Below are 17,426 nucleotides of genomic sequence, written 5' to 3'. Positions count from 1 at the left end.
CACAAGTACATAAGAACACCTCTGCTAGAACTGAGATGAAGAGTGTATTCAAGGATGATTTTCCGGAGGGAGTGATCTATCAGTTTGGACCTAAAGACAAATAGTCATTAGCTAGGAAATGGGAAGGTAGAACTGGTGACAATTTCTGGTGTAGAACGTGCAAAGGCCAGCAGTTAAATGAGTAGCTTCTAGGAACTAAAAAATGTTCAGTATTACTTATAACGTGCCAGAGGCAGAGTGATGCAACACAGTCGGAGGCAAACACTAATAGACCCAGATCCTATGGAACCTTGATGACCAAGGTGAGGAGTCTAGACTTCATTCCGTGAGCTGTGGTAAGTCACTGGAGGGTTTTAAATAGATGAGTCATGTGATCAGATTTCCAGATTTGTAAGTTGGTCCTGGCTGCAGTGCAGGGAATAGATTGAAGGAAGTGAGTTATGGTGGCAGTAAGATCTTGGAAGGTGTCATTGTGGTGATTTAAGCAGGAGATTTGGAGGAGGGCTAAATATGGGTGGTATCAGTCAGAATGGATACAGCAGACTGATTCAAGAGATATTTAGGTATTTGAAATGATAGATCTTTGTCATTAAACAGATACAGGTAGCACAACAGAATGATTCAAATGTGACACTCCAGTTTTTGACTCAGTCGTATTGGTAGAACTGGGAAATGCAGGAGAAAGGATGGTTGTGATGGTCAGAAGGTGAGTGTAGCTTTTGCCACGTTGAGTTTGACTGGTTCTTTAGGTGTAGATTTCCAGTCTATGGCTCAGAAGCTTGAATAAGAAATCTGGGCTGAAGATACTAATTAGGGATTTAAAGGTTGTAGATGATTATTTAAACTCTTTGGGTGGTGAAGGTGTAGGATCAGAAAAGAGAATCTAGGGCAGTGCCCTGAGGAAAGCTATCAGTTAAGAGAGGTACAGAGGGAGAAGAATTCAACAAACAAACAAAAAAGGTGTGCCCAGAGAGATGGTGAGGGTGTGGAGTAGGGGTGAGGGACATAAAGGTAAGGTGTGATGAAACTTGGGAAAGATATTTCAAGAATGATGACATAGTCAACACTCAGAACTATTGTTGAATGATCAGGTCTGAAAGATAAGACGTAAAATTCATGACTTTATTACTTTGGCAAGAGTAAGTACTTTTAAGGAATAGGTAGAGTCAAGATCTAGGGTTAAGTGTGTTGAGAATAGAATGGAAATATAAGCGATGGAGACAACGGTACTTTGTGGGCATTTGAAAAGCACCAGAGACTTGGGTTACGTGTTAAACACTGATAAGAAGGCGCCAGTCCTCCTCATCCACTGATGTATCTCTCATGCAGTAAATTCTCACAGTGGTGATAGATGCTCTGCTCCTCAAACGTATTCTCAGGACGTGCCCCTAATGGTAGAGGCAAGTGAATACTTCCTCCCAGAGGGACAGTGGTGTGGCCGAAGCTTCTACAAGATCGTTTCAGATCCTGCAGGAATCCTTATTTCTTGTGGCCATAAGCATCACAGAAGGCATAAAGCCAATCGTCCAGGTGACAACTGTAGAATTGCTGTGTGTAAAGTAAACTAACTGACAATAAGAAAGTAGTCTGTGCATCAGCTCACTGCAAGCGTTTCCAAAACAGCCATAAGGACTGGAGGTAAACTAATAAAGCTGCCTTTTATATATATATATATATATATATATATATATATATATATATATATATATATATATATAACCAGCCAAGACTCTCACTAATGACCCATTAATAAGGCAACAAAGTGGAATTATTAGATCTAGGAATACTTTTAAAAATCTAGAGGAAGTGTGTTGGTAGCAAAGTTGAGTCAAGTTTCAGGCCATCTTGGAATCCATTAACCACAATGATCAAGTACTCACAGCTTTGAAAAATGACTCTGCCTTGTCATTACTCAAAGTTGGGATTACACCTCAAACGTCCATCAAAGTCAATTGGTCAGGTAAGGTCATATTCTAAAATACATAACCTAAAAAGGTCTCTCAAAGTGCAAGTCATACCTTTTTCTCAGATTAAATTATCCAAAATGAATTGAGCATTTATTTCAATCTATTGTTTCTGTCAGCATTTGTGAGCTGCCTGATGAGAGGAACCAAAATAAGTTCCAGTTTGTCCACCACACACCAAGTGACACCCAGGCTCACGCCAGGGCCATTGTCTGGGAGGATATCATTTTGTTCCTTGAATAAATAAACTGCTTTTAAAAAGTTACTTGAAAAAAAGGGAAGGACTTAATACTTACACCGTTTTGTTCATTTCCCTGGTAACCATAATTTCACGGAAAATGGAGACAAGGTAATCTATCTGTTTTTTATCAACAAATTATAGGGAAACCAATATTAAATACATCAAGGACTTTTCTATCTGTTGAGCCACTGTAGCAAACATCTTCTAAGTATTTTTTGCCTCTCTCTAATATGAGACCTCTTTTTTTCAAATTAACTTAAATTTCACAGTTGCTGTGGGAATTGCTTTCATTGTCCTAGGATTTCCTTCTGTGTTTAAAAAAAAAGAGTGTAAAAAAGAAAGGCTTTATTTTATTTAAGACTTAATAGTCTAAGAGCTTTTACATAAAATGTGAGCGACTTTTAACACAATAGCAGATGTGAAATTAATACATCAATGTCTCTCATTGGAACAGGGAAAAGCAGGAAGAAGGAGAAATGCCAGGATGCTGACCTGTACCCTCTAGTGGAAACAGAACCATGTCCTTGTGATGTGTTTACATCTCATCCTTACGGAAATTGGTCAGACTGCATTCTTCCTGAAGGCAGAAGGGAGCCTCAGAGAGGATTGCGGGGACAAGAAGACAGCAAAGAATGTGGAGAAGGCATGCGTTTTCGAGCAATAGCCTGCTCTGATAAAAACGGAAGACCTGTTGACCCCACCCACTGCAACAGCTCTGGTAAGGAGATGGGTGAGGAGTAACAGATGAGGACATTGACATACAGCCTGGGAGGGCCATCCCAGGTCTAGAATTGGTAGCCTCGTTCCTTAGTAATTACTTCAGTTCTTCTTTGTCAAAAACACACCACCTCTCGTAAAATATGGACATATGAAATGCACATATCCATATCACACTGATTATCTGGAACGTGATCGTTTGGGATCTTTGACTCACCTCACTCTATACTTCACCTCTGGCCACTTGTTTCCTGGCGGTGAGCTCAGTTGCTCTTCCTCTAAGAAAGCCAAAGCCCAATGCAAATGGATATATTTTACAGTGTTTATTGGTACTCTGATCATATATATAGAAGGCATCAGTCCTTGAATTTCTTATAAGGATGTTGACAAAATACCAATGAAAAAGTTAATTTTAAATTTTTTATGGTACAATGTGTAAGTATACCCAAATTTATAGACTAAAACTGTAGAAAAGGAATGAGGCAATCTGGCAGAATTTTTGAGTTGTTAAGGAGAAGACTGTATTTTTATTTATCTTTGAACATTGGGATAATTTAAAAGATATGGGGAACAGAGAAAGGAATGATGATTAAATACAGCTGGGGTACACATTGATGGAAGAGGCTGAGACTAATGATTACAATGGAACTTATGAATTTCCTGCTCTATTTTTTGGTTTTTAATTACCTTAAGAAACTGAAGTTAGGGATTTTACAGAAGGTATGGATAGAGAGAATTTATGCTGGAATGGCAGACTCTAAAAAAAAGATGAAAGATTTTTGTCTCTGTCATCAAGGTCTTATATCCTAATAAGCTTCCTAATAATACCAGAAATGGCAAATTGAATTCACTTTTAACACACAAGTAAATCATAGTTCATCCTTATTCTTTATTTCCGATGTATCAGTTCATTTTAGTTAGGATATACCTGGATCATTATAGGAATGCAATTTAAGGTTTAACGATTTTTAATTAGTGTCATCATTGCTCTACTTCCTAGGTTAGTCTACAGAATTGCATTCAGTGATTTTACTTTCAGAAACATTAAACACATCACAAGCAAGTAATGGACCCATTTTACAGAGGCCAAAGTTGGTTTGCTCTGGTCTTTGTTTTTCACCTTTAATATACATAATGGTTTATTTTTAAATTTTTTTCTTGAAATATATTTGACATATATACCTTGAATTTATGCAATGCTATAACATTAATTCAAGACATTTATAGGTTGTAATATGATTGTAATTATAGTGATAATTAATACCTATAACATTATATAATTATCATTTCTTTTTAGTGGTTGGAATAATCTAGTCTCAGCAAGTTTGATTATAACACAATATTGTTGTCCGTATTCACTGTATTGTGCATTAGATCTCTAGGACTTATCTACTACTCATTCCAAGTTTGTACCATTAAACAAACTATTCTATCCCTGTCTATCCCTCTTTTCCCATGCCCTGGGAACCACCATTTTACTCTGCTTTTGTGAGTTTGGCTTTTTTAGATTCCACGTATAAGTGATATAACACGGTATTTTTCTTTCTCTGACTCATCTCACTTAGTATAATATCCTCAGAGTCCATTCAGGTTGTCACAAATGGAAGATGTTTTTCTCATGGCTGAATAATAGTCCATTATGTGTATACACTACAAATTCTTAATCCATTTATCTGTTTATGGGTGCATAGATTATTTCTAAATCTCGGCTATTGTGGATAGTGCTGTAATATACGTGGGCGTGCATACATCTCTTTGATATCCTGTTTTTATTTCCTGTGGGTATATACCCAGAAGTGAAATTGTTGGATCATATGGTAGTTCTATTAATTTTTTAAGGAACCTCTATATTGTTTTACATAGTAGCTGCACCAATTTACATTTTCACCAACAGTGTGCAAGTATCCCTTTCTTTACATCCTCATTAACACTTATTATCTCTTGTCTTGTTGCTATTCTAAAAGGTGTCAAGAGATAGCACATATGGTTTTGATTTGCATTTCCCTGATGATTAGTGATGTTGAGCATCTTTTCATGTACCTCTTGGCCATTTGGTTGTTTTCTTTGGAAAAAGTCTATTTAGGTTCTCTGCCTAGTGTTTAACTGGGTTGTTTGTTTTTTGTTATCAAGTTTTGTAAGATACTTTATATATTTTTGGATATTAACCCCTTATCCAATATATGGTTTGCAAATTTCCTCCCGTTCTGTAGGTTGTCTTTTCATTATGTTAGTTGTTTCTGTTTCTGTGCAAAATCTTTTAAGTTTGTTGTGATTCTATTTGTTCACTTTTACTTTTATTGTTTATGCTTTTGGTGTCATATCCAGAAAATCATTGCCAGGACCGCTATTGAGGAGCTTCTTTTCTACATTTTCTTCTAGGAGTTTTATGGTATCAGGTCTTATGTTTAAGTCTTTTATCCATTTCAAGTTAATATTTGTGAGTTGTGTAAGATAAGGGTCCAACTTCATTGTTCTACATGTGTTTATCCAGATTTCCCAGCACCATTTTATTTTTTAACATCTTTATTAGAGTATAATTACTTTACAATGGTGTGTCAGTTTCTGCTTTATAAAAAACTGAATCAGTTATACATATACATATGTCCCCATATCTCTTCCCTCTTGCATCTCCCTCCCTACCACCCTCCCTATCCCACCCTCCTAGGTGGTCACAAAGCACCAAGCTGATCTCCCTGTGCTATGCGCCCAGCATCATTTTTTGAAGAGACGATCACTTCTCCATCAGGTGGTCCTGGCTCCCTTACCAAATATTAGTTAACTCCCTTACCAAATATTAGTTAAGTGAATATGTGAGGGTTTACTTCTGGGCTCTCTAATCTATTCCATTTGTCTGTGTCTATTTTTATGCTTGTATCACATTGTTTTAATTACTGTAGCTTTGTAGTATAGTTTAAAATCAGGAAGTGTGATACCTCCAGTTTTGTTCTTTCTCAAGATTTATTTGGTTCCTTTGGGTTATTTGTGGTTCCTTAAAAATTTTAGGAGTTTTCTTTTTCTATTTCTGTGAAGAATGCCACTGGAATTTTGATAGAGATTGTGTTGAATCTATATATGATTTGGGGTAGTATGGACATTTTAACAATATTCTTATCCATGAGTAAAGGATGTCTTTCCATTTCTTATGCCTTCTTCAGTTTCTTTCAATGAAGTCATAATTTGCATTGTACAGATCTTTCACTTCCTCAGTTACATTTATTCCTAGGTATTTTTTTATTTTTGATGCTATTGTGAATGGGATAATTTATTTTTCAGATGTTTCATTATTAGCAAATAGAAACAACACTGATTTCTTTATTTTGATTTTTATATCCTCCAACTTTACTGAAGTCATTGATTAGTTCCAACAGTTTTTAGTTGAATCTTGCAATTATCTATATACAAAATAATATCATCTGTAAATAGTGACAGCTGTACTTTTTCCATTCTGATTTGGGTATCTTTTTTTTTTTTGTTTTGCCTAATTGCTCGGGCTAGACTTCTGATACTATACTGAATAAGAATGGTAAGAGTAGGCAACCATGTCTTGTTTCTAATCTTAGAGGAAAAGCTTTCAATTTTTTTTTTTTTTTTACTGAGTATAACGTTAGCTCTGGGTTTGTCATAGATGGCTTTTGTTATGTTGAGGTATGTTCCTTTTATACACGATCTTTTGAGTTTATTTTTTTAAATACATTTATTTATTTGTTTATTTTTGGCTGTGTTGGGTCTTCACTGCTGCTCGCGGGCTTTCTCTGGTTGTGGCAAGTGGGGGCTACTCGTGTTGTGGTGCACAGGCTTCTCACTGCAGTGGCTTCTCTTGTTGCGGAGCATGGGCTCTAGGCACATGGGCTTCAGTATTTGTGGCACACGGGCTCAGTAGTTGTGGCTCGCCGGCTCTAGAGTGCAGACTCAGTAGTTGTGGCGCACGGGCTTAGCTGCTCTGCGGCATGTGGGAGGGATCTTCCCAGACCAGGGCTTGAACCCGTGTCCCCTGCACTGGCAGGTGGATTCTTAACCACTGCATCACCAGGGAAGTACCTCTTTTGAGGTTTTTATCATGGAAGGATGTCGTATTTTGTCAAATCCTTTTCTGTATCTATTGTGATGATCATGCGATTATTTTCTTTCATTCTATTAATGTGATGTAATACGTTTATCAGTTTGAACCATCTTTGCATCCCAGGCTCATGGTGTATAATCCTTTTAGTGTGCTCAATTCAGTTTGCTAATATTTTGTTGAAAAATTTTGTATGTGTATTCATTAGTAATATTGGTCTATAGTTTTCTTATAGTGGCTATATCTGGCTTTGGTATTAGGGTAATACTGGCCTTGTAGAATGAGTTAGGAAGTGTTCCCTCGTCTTCAATTTTTTAGAAGAGTTTGGGAAGGATTGGCATTAATTATTCTTTAAATGTTTGGTAGAATTCACATGTGAAACCATCTAGTCCTATGGTTTTCTGTATTGGGAGATTTTTGGTTACTGTTTCAGTCTCCTTCCTCATTATTGGTCTGTTCAGATTTTCTGTTCTTCCAGATTCAGTCTTGGTAGGTTATAAGTTTCTAGAAATTTATCTGTTTCTTCTAGGTTGTCTAATTTGTTGGCATATAGCAGGTCATAGTACTCTCTTATTTCTGTAGTATCAGTTGTAGTGTCTTCGCTTTTATTTCTAATTTTGAGTCTTCTGTTGTTTTCTTAGTCTAGCTAAAGGTTTGTCAACTTTATCTTTTGGAAAATCCAGCTCTTTCATTGATTCTTTCTATTGTTTTTCAGGTCTCTATTTCATTTGTTTTCTCTCCAATCTGTATTTCCTTTCTTCTGCTAACTTTGGGCTTAATGTTTCCTTCTGGGTACTGGAGATGTAAAGTTATTTACTTGAGATCTTTCTAATTTCTTAATACATCCATTTATCACTATAAACTTTCCTCTCAGAACTGCTTTTTGCAGCATCCCCTAGGATTTGATATGTTTTCTCTCCATTTTCGTTTGCTTCAAGATATTTTTTTTTCCTTTTTGATTCTTTGATCCATTGGTTTTCAGAAGTGTATTGTTTGGTTTCCACATATTTGTAGATTTTCCAGCTTTCTTCTTGTTGATTTCTAGTTTTATACCATTGTGGTCAGAAAAGATAGTATTTCAGTCTCCTCAAATTAGCTAAGATTTATCTTGGTCCTCTCATGATCTAATATCCTGTATGCACGTGAGAAGAATGTATATTCTGCTGCTGTTGGTTGGAATGTTCTATATATGTCTGTTAAGTCCATTTGGTCTAAAGTATGGTTCAATTCCCACATTTCCGTGTTGATTTTCTGTCTGGATGATCTATCCACTGCTGACACTGAGGTATTGAAGTCTCCTACTATTACTGTATTGTTGTATATTTCTCCCTTCATATCTGTTAGTATTTGCTTAATATATTTAGGTGCTTCAATGTTGGGTGTGTATATATATTCATGATTGTTCTATCTTCTATGTATATTGACCCCTTTATCATTATAAAATGACCTTCTTTGTGTCTTGTTACAGTTTTTGCCTTGAAGTCTATTTTGTTTGATAAGTATGGCTATGCCCACTTACTTTTGGTTTCCACTTGCATGGAATATGTGCTGTCTCTGCACTTTGAGCCTCTGTGTGTTTTTAGAACTGAAAGAAGTTTCTTGTAGGCAGCATATAGTTGGATCTTGTTTTTCTGTTTTGGTTGTTTTTTGTTTGTGTGTTTGTTCTCTGTATGTTTTCATGGCTGTTGTTTTTTATCCGCCCAGCCACCCTTTGCCTTTTGATTGGTGACTTCAGTCCATTTATGTTTCGAGTGATTATTGATATGTAAGGGCTTACTGCTGCCATCTTATTGTCTGCTTTCTGGTTGTTTTGTATGTTCATTATTTCTTCCCCCGTTTCTCCCTGCCTTTGCAAAGCAGTGGTGTTCTATAGTGGTATGCTCTGTCTCCCCCTTTTTACGTTTTGTGAATCTACTCTAGATTTTTGCTTTGTGGTTATCACCTCCTCTATGAAAGAGGTCACCACTGTCTACCTCTTCTGCCAGAGGGGTAGCCAGTGCTGCTTCCAAAAGCCCAGCCCCTTGTTGTTCATCTGTGGGGAGGGGAGGCCACCTTGGAAATTTTCTACCTCTCCTCTGCTTCCAAACTCTTCTCTTTCTCACTCCAGTGGCATTCTGGAATCTCCCTTTAGGCAGGCTGGACTTCCAATCATTCTCTTCTCCATGGTTATCTGCCCAGTTTTGCACTCTGCAGGTTCTTTCTTTTCTAATCTCAGTGAGTGGGACTGGGGCCAGTTTGCCAACTCCCTTGTATCAGCAACCCTCACTGAGATCCCCCTTGTTTATTTTTGGATGCACAGGTGGACTAGAAACCTCCACATCCCTTTGTGAAATATGCAGAAGCACTTTTGTTTGGTAATAGATGTCTAATTAGTTGTTACAAAGAGGAAAGAGAGGAGAAGAGAGACACCACCATGATGCTGATGTCACCTACATATTGGTTTATTAGTCGTTTGATCAAAACCTGTATACTGATCACCTGCTATGTACCTAGTCTTCTTCTGTGATTTGGGTATACAATTATGGGGAAATCAGGGACTTGTGCAGCTTATTGTCTAGTGGAGGATAGGAAAAAAACAAATTAATAAAGGAATTTCAAGTCTTGATTAGCCCTTATGATGCTGAACAGAAAATCTTGAGACTTTAGGGAAGTCCTCACTAAAGTGACATACACTTGAGATGTGAAGAGTGAGATGACAACCATGTGAAAAATACATACAAGTTAATTTCAGTTAGTGGGGTAAGCATGTCCAGAGCATATAAGGTAGAAATGAAGTACCAGCAAAAAAACACAAAGGAAGCCCTCAGGAATGAGGAGAGTTGTTTTGAAATGCTGTGGAAGAAGTAGGCAGAATCTTGTGGGATAAAGCAAGGAGTCTGGATATAATTCAAGTGAAGTCATTCGGTGGGAAGAGTGGTAGATGATGTGATGCAAGTTAGGTGTTTAAAAAAATTACTTTAGTGTGTATAGATTGGCTTCAATGAAGCAAGGATGCCATTAGGAGACTATTGCAATAGTCAATGTAATACATGATTTTAGGTAAGACTTAAGATGACAGTAATAGAGCAAATATAGTGTTAAGATAAAATTCAAAGATAGAATTAAGATTATTCCAAATGCCAGTCATCTTTTTAAAAATATATTATCTATCATTCATCTCTAATTTTTCAAGGGTTTATATGTGTGTATGTGGTGTTTAATTTAGAAATAATCATTTCATATTAGAAAAGAACATGTCCTCAAGGAAGAGGAGGCATTGAAAATGGAACCAATTTACAGAGCAATAGCAAAAGCTGTTAGAGGATCTAAAAGATTTTCACTGAATGAAAACAGTGCATTGATCAGGATTTACCAGAGACTTGTAACTTTTATGATATTTGTGTTGATATTTTTACATTACATTTTTCAAAAAAAAGATTTTTAAGAATAGTAAATGAAAATACTCCCAATGGGTCACTTCTAAGGGTAAGAGACATATCCATCTATCAAGGGAAAAGAAAACGTTTAATGGTCACTAATAGACGTTTTTTTTTTTAATATCCTTGAGTACTAACTCACTATTAAGAATTCTATTTTCATCCCAGACAAACTGAAGCAGAGATCAGTGACCTCAATCTGGCTTTCCTAATAAGAACAGTAAATGCTTTGCCCTTTTAAGCTTCAACATAGGTTTGTCTTCCATCTGCATCTGGAAGACACAAATGGGATTCCCCAAGATAATATCAGAGAAATTTCCTCATGAGGATAATTATTCCTCATGCTGAGGTGTCCTAGGTGGCCCCTGCTGGTACATATTAGCTGTGGGCAACACAGTTCACTAAATTCTGAATTATCTATGCTAATGGATTTCATGGAAGATTCAAACCACAGATAATACTAGCCAGGTCTCTTTGTCTTTAGGAATATCACTGAGGAGACCAGTAGTAAAATTACACTTCATTAAAACAAACAAACAAACAAAAAAACTTCAGAGTAGAATTTGTATCTATATCCTGTCAGCAATTGTTTGCTCCTACTGCATTCCATCACTGCCTAATGTTAAAGTGTTGCATGTAGTTCCCAACTGTGTGTGACAACAGGGCAGATGTTTACTCTGATTACCTAATTCAGTCAACAGAATAGCGTGTGCCAAAATAAAGATACTTGAGGTGAATTACTTCCAACTATGTCTCTTATCCCAGTGATTTTTTTGGACAAAGAATAGGAGATAAAAGCACCCCACACCTCAACACACTTCATTCTTCTCTCTCCCTTTCCCTGCCTTCAGCCCTCCCTTCACTGCAGTCTCTGCTCATAGCAAGTCTTTGCCTAACTCCTCTAATAAATCAATCTACCTTATCACTTCCTATTCCCCTTACCAGTTTTCATCTTTCTTCATAATCACCAACTAAAATATTATGCATTTACATTTTAAAAATACTGTCTCCTGGGCTTCCCTGGTGGCGCAGTGGTTGAGAGTCCGCCTGCCGATGCAGGGGACACGGGTTCGTGCCCCGGTCCAGGAAGATCCCACATGCCGCAGAGCAGCTGGGCCCGTGAGCCATGGCCGCTGAGCCTGCGCACCCGGAGCCTGTGCTCCACAACGGGAGAGGCCACAGCAGTGAGAAGCCCGCGTACTGAAAAAAAAAAAAAAAAAAATACTGTCTCTTATGATTGGATGGTAAAATTCCAAGAAAGAAAGAACTGCTTTTTAGTTTTTTTTTTTTTTTTCCAACTGTATCCATGGCACCTAGAATGGTACCTGAAAGTTAGTAGGTATTTAAAATGTATTTTTGAGTACATGACTGTACCATCAGGTCTTAATAATTGTACCTCCTAAGCATTTCTCAAACTTTTCCTTTTCTCTTGCGATCTACTACACCCAGTGACAGATGTTACAGTCTTGTTTTCACACCTGCTATTTATTATGCCAAGAGCCATCAGCCATCACAGGAAAAGGCAAATGTGGCTGTGCCCGTGCTCTGCTGTCAGTTTCTCCCGGTCTCTTCTTCACATACCAGCCCCTTGACAGGACATCAAAGGAATTCCATGACTATGTAGTCTGCCTGGCATGCTCTTTATCCTCCTTTTGTGAGATTCCTCCTTCTTTGGGATAAGACCAAGTGATGCCTAGTCAGGGAAGCATTTTTCCTACTTCCTATACCAGAGTGTGTGAGGGGATCATCCTTGAGGATTCCAATGAGTCCTATGCTTTTCTTTATCAATATATTTAGTTTTATTTTTTTAAATCCCCATTTATATGTCTATTTCTGTTACTAACCTGATTGTTTATTGAATCAGGCTCCTTTCAGGTGTACTGAAGCGGGTTCATTTCTCCATGCCCAGTGCCTAACATGGGGTCTGGCTCATCACAGGCTCTGAGTGTATGTTGGCTGAATGAATGAAAAGATGAGTTTAGATATGACAAGAGTCAATATGATCTCAGATTCAAGTGGTGGCTTGAATCGAGACCAGGAATTGGACCTGGGTAGTCTGGATGAAAACCAGGAATCCTAGTCACTAGACCACCAGAGGCTAGAGGCTAGAAGCAAAGTTCCCCTGGCTTTTGCCCCCACTGAAAAATGCATTTCTCAAGGAGGCAAAAACTGTAAAAAACTGGAACAAAGTTTATTATTAGAAACACAGAACAAGAAGTGGGAGAGCACGCAGAGATACAGTTTATTTAAGAGAGAAGCAAGGCAGAGATACACACCCGGAGAGAAAAGGGTGTGGGCATCCCCCCTAATGAGAAGGAGTGCAGTAAAGAGGCAGTTAAGTCATTTATATAGGGCTTTTCTTCCACGTCTCTGTTTACCTTTGGCCAATTATCTTGTTTCTTTTTCCACACCTGACCTGCCCTAAGATCCACCCCAACATGTGTTCACAACTTTTTTCAAAGATAGAGTCTAGCCCACAGGCCTATGGGAGGGCTGGCATTACCTATTATGGGGTGGTACCCTCTCCTTTTTGACCTCCAAGAGCCTTTCTGCACATATGTAGTTGGGGAGGTCTCCTTGACCTTAAGAATGAGAAATATGTGGTCTCTCTATCTTTTGTCTGGGCAAGACTCAGCTCCTCTCTGCCTTTGCCATTACTATTATCTTGAAGTGTTCACCGGAGGCAAAGTCCAGCTATATACCATGTTTCTGTTCTTGTTTCTTTTTTTTTTAATTTATTTATTTTATTAGTCATCCATTTTATACACATCAGTGTATACATGTCAATCCAAATCTCCCAATTCATCACCCCCCCACCCCCCATGGCTTTCCCCCCTTGGTGTCCATACATTTGTTCTCTACATCTGTATCTCAGTTTCTACCCTGCAAACTGGTTCATCTGTACCATTTTCCAGGTTCCACATATATGCGTTAATATACGATACTTGTTTTGATCTTTCTGACTTACTTCACTCTGTATGACAGTCTCTAGATGCATCCACGTCTCTACAAATGACCCAATTTCGTTCCTTTTTATGGCTGAGTAGTATTCCATTGTATATATGTACCACATCTTCTTTATCCATTCGTCTGTCAATGAGCATTTAGATTGCTTCCATGACCTGGCTATTGTAAATAGTGCTGCAATGAACATTGGGGTACATGTGTCTTTTTGAATTATGGTTTTCTCTGGGTATATGCCCAGTAGTGGGATTGCTGGGTCATATGGTAATTCTATTTTTAGTTCTTTAAGGAACCTCCATATTGTTCTCCATAGTGGCTGTATCACTTTACATCTCCACCAACAGTGCAAGAGGGTTCCCTTTTCTCCACACCCTCTCCAGCATTTGTTGGTGGTAGATTTTCTGATGATGCCCATTCTAATTGGTGTGAGGTGATACCTCATTGTAGTTTTGATTTGAATTTCTCTAATAATTAATGATGTTGAGCAACTTTTCAAGTGCTTCTTGGCCATCTGTATATCTTCTTTGGATAAATGTCTATTTAGGTCTTCTGCCCATTTTTGGATTGGGTTGTTTGTTTTTTAAATATTGAGCTACATGAGCTATTTATATATTTTGGAGATTAATCCTTCGTCTGATGATTCATTTGCAAATATTTTCTCGCATTCTGAGGGTTGTCTTTTTGTGTTGTTTATGGTTTAATTGCTGTGCAAAAGCTTTTAAGTTTCATTAGATCCCAGTTGTTTATTTTTGTTTTTATTTCCATTACTCTAGGAGGTGGATCAAAAAAGATCTTGCTGTAATTTATGTCAAAGAGTGTTCTTCCTATGTTTCCCTATAAGAGTTTTATAGTGTCCAGTCTTAGATTTAGGTCTTTAATCCATTTTGAGTTTATTTTTGTGTTTGCTGTTAGGGAGTGTTCTAATTTCATTCTTTTACATGAAGCTGTCCAGTTTTCCCAGCACCACTTATTGAAGAGACTGTCTTTTCTCCATTGTGTATCCTTGCCTCCTTTGTCATAGATTAGTTGACCATAGGTACGTGTGTTTATCTCTGGGCTTTCTATCCTGTTCCATTGATCTATATTTCTGTTTTTGTGCCAATACCATATTGTCTTGATTACTGTAGCTTTGTAGTATAGTCTGAAGTCAGGGGGTCTGATTCCTCCAGCTCCGTTTTTTTTTTCCCTCAAGACTGCTTTGCTCTTCAGGGTCTTTTGTGTCTCCATTCAAATTTTAAGATTTTTTGTTCTAGTTCTGTAAAAAATGCCATGGGTAATTTGATAGGCATTGCATTCAATCTGTAGATTGCTTTGGGTAGTGTAGTCATTTTCACAATATTGATTCTCCCAATCCAAGAACATGGTATATCTCTCCATCTGTTGGTATCGTCTTTAATTTCTTTCATCAGTGTCTTATAGTTTTCTGCATACCAGTCTTTTGTCTCCCTAGGTAGGTTTATTCCTAGGTATTTTATTCTTTTTGTTGCAGTGGTAAATGGGAGTGTTTCCTTAATTTCTCTTTCAGATTTTTCATCATTAGTGTGTAGGAATGCAAGAGATTTCTGTGCATTAATTTTGTATCCTGCAACTTTACCAGATTCATTGATTAGCTCTAGTAGTTTTGTGGTGGCATCTTTAGGATTCTCTATGTATGTATCATGTCATCTGCAAACAGTGACAGTTTTACTTCTTCTTTTCCAATTTGTATTCCTTTTATTTTTCTTCTCTGATTGCTGTGTCTAAGACTTCCAAAAATATGTTGAATAATAGTGGTGAGAGTGGACATCCTGGTTTTGTTCCTGATCTTAGACGAAATGCTTTCAGTTTTTCACCATTGAGAATGATATTTGCTGTGGGTTTGTCATATATGGCATTTATTATGTTGAGGTAGGTTCCCTCTATGCCCACTTTCTGGAGAGTTTTTATCATAAAAGGGTGTTGAATTTTGTCAAAAGCTTGTTCTGCATCTATTCAGATGATCATATGGTTTTTATTCTTCAATTTGTTAATATGGTATATCACATTGATTTACATATATTGAAGAATCCTTGCATTGCTGGGGTAAATCCCAGTTGATCATGGTATCTGATACTTTTAATGTATTGTTGGATTCTGTTTGCTAGTATTTTGTTGAGGATTTTTGCATCTATATTCATCAGTGATATTGGTCTGTAATTTTCCTTTTTTGTAGTATCTTTGTCTGGTTTTGGTATCAGGCTGATGGTGGCCTCATAGAATGAGTTTGGGAGTGTTCCTTCCTCTGCAATTTTTGGAAGAGTTTGAGAAGGATGGGTGTTAGCTCTTCTCTAAATGTTTGATAGAATTCACCTGTGATGTCTCTGGTCCTGGACTTTTGTTTGTTGGAAAATTTTTAATCACAGTTTCAATTTCATTATGTGTGATTGGTCTGTTCATATTTTCTATTTCTTCCTGGGTCAGTCTTGGAAGGTTATACCTTTCTAAGAATTTGTCCATTTCTTCCAGGTTGCGCATTTTACTGGCATGGAGTTGCTTGTAGTAGTCTCTTAGTATGCTTTGTATTTCTGCAGTGTCTGCTGTAACTTCTCCTTTTTCATTTCTAATATTACTGATTTGAGTCCTGTCCCTGTTTTTGTTGATGAGTCTGGCTAATGGTTTATCAATTTTGTTTATCTTTTCAAAGAACCAGCTTTTAGTTTTATTGATCTTTGCTCTTGTCTTCTGTGTTTCTATTTCATTTATTTCTGCTCTGATCTTTATGATTTCTTTCCTTCTGCTAACATTGGGTTTGGTTTGGTCGTCTTTCTCTAGTTCCTTTAGGTGTAACCTTAGATTGTTTGAAATTTTTCTTATTTCTTGAGGTAGGCTTGTATAGCTATAAAATTCCCTCTTAGAACTGCTTTTGCTGCATCCCATAGATTTCAGATCATCATGTTTTCATTGTCATTTGTCTCTAGGTATTTTTTGACTTCCTCTTTGATTTCTTCAGTGATCTTTTGGTTATTTAGTAACATTGTTTAGCCTCCATGTGTTTGTACTTTTTACATTTTTTTCCCTGTAATTCATTGCTAATCTCATAGCGTTGTGGTCAGAAAAGATGCTTGATATGATTTCAGTTTTCTTAAATTTACTGAGGCTTGATTTGTGACCCAAGAAGTGATCTCTCCTGGAGAATGTTCTGTGTGCACTTGAGAAGGAAGTGTAATCTGCTGTTTTTGGATGGAATGTCCTATAAATATCAATTAAGTCTATCTGGTCTACTGTGTCATTTAAAGCTTGTTATTCTGTATTAATTTTCTGTTTGGATGATCTGTCCATTGGAGTAAATGAGGTGTTAAAGTCCCCCACTATTATTGTGTTACTGTCGATTTCCTCTTTTACAGCTGTTAGCAGTTGCCTTATGTATTGAGGTGCTCCTGTGTTGAGTGCATATATATTTATATTTGTTATATCTTCTTCTTGGATTGATCCTTTGGTCATTATGTAGTATCCTTCCTTGTCTCTTGTAATATTCTTTATTTTAAAGTCTATTTTATCTGATATGAGTATTGCTACTGCAGCTTTCTTTTGATTTCTGTTTGCATGGAATATCTTTTTCTATCCCCTCACTTTCAGTCTGTATGTGTCCCTAGGTCTGAAGTGGGTCTCTTGTGGACAGCATATATATGGCTCTTGTTTTTGTATCCATTGAGTGAGCCTGTGTCTTTTGGTTGGAGCATTTAATCCATTCATGTTTAAGGTAATTATCGATATGTATGTTCCTATTACCATTTTCTTAATTGTTTTGGGTTGTTTTTGTAGGTCATTTTCTTCTCTTGTGTTTCCCACTTAGAGAAGTTCCTTTGTATTTGTTGTAGAGCTAGTTTGGTGGTTCTGAATTCTCTTACCTTTTGCTTGTCTGTAAAGCTTTTGATTTCTCCATCAAATTTGAATGATATCCTTGCTGGGTAGAGTAATCTTGGTTGTAGGTTCTTCCCTTTCATCACGTTAAGTATATCATGCCACTCCCTTCTGGCTTGTAGAGTTTCTGCTGAGAAATCAGCTGTTAACCTTATGGGAGTTCCCTTGTATGTTATTTGTCATTTTTC

General features: G+C 37.2%; 1 protein-coding gene across 1 annotated transcript in view; it reads left to right on the top strand.

The window, feature by feature from the left end:
* Nucleotides 1-17,426, top strand: part of THSD7B (thrombospondin type 1 domain containing 7B) — a 752,940-nt gene that overhangs the window by 500,217 nt on the left and 235,297 nt on the right. Inside the window, exon 13 of the mRNA XM_060015718.1 lies at nt 2,660-2,923. Coding sequence (XP_059871701.1) covers nt 2,660-2,923 — 264 coding nt within the window. The remainder of the gene's footprint in view (nt 1-2,659; nt 2,924-17,426) is intronic.

Source organism: Delphinus delphis, chromosome 7 (genome assembly GCF_949987515.2).
Source record: "Delphinus delphis chromosome 7, mDelDel1.2, whole genome shotgun sequence".
Classification (NCBI taxonomy): domain Eukaryota; kingdom Metazoa; phylum Chordata; class Mammalia; order Artiodactyla; family Delphinidae; genus Delphinus; species Delphinus delphis.
The sequence above is the reverse complement of the archived record's forward strand: the minus strand, read 5'-3'. Positions and strand labels throughout refer to the sequence as shown.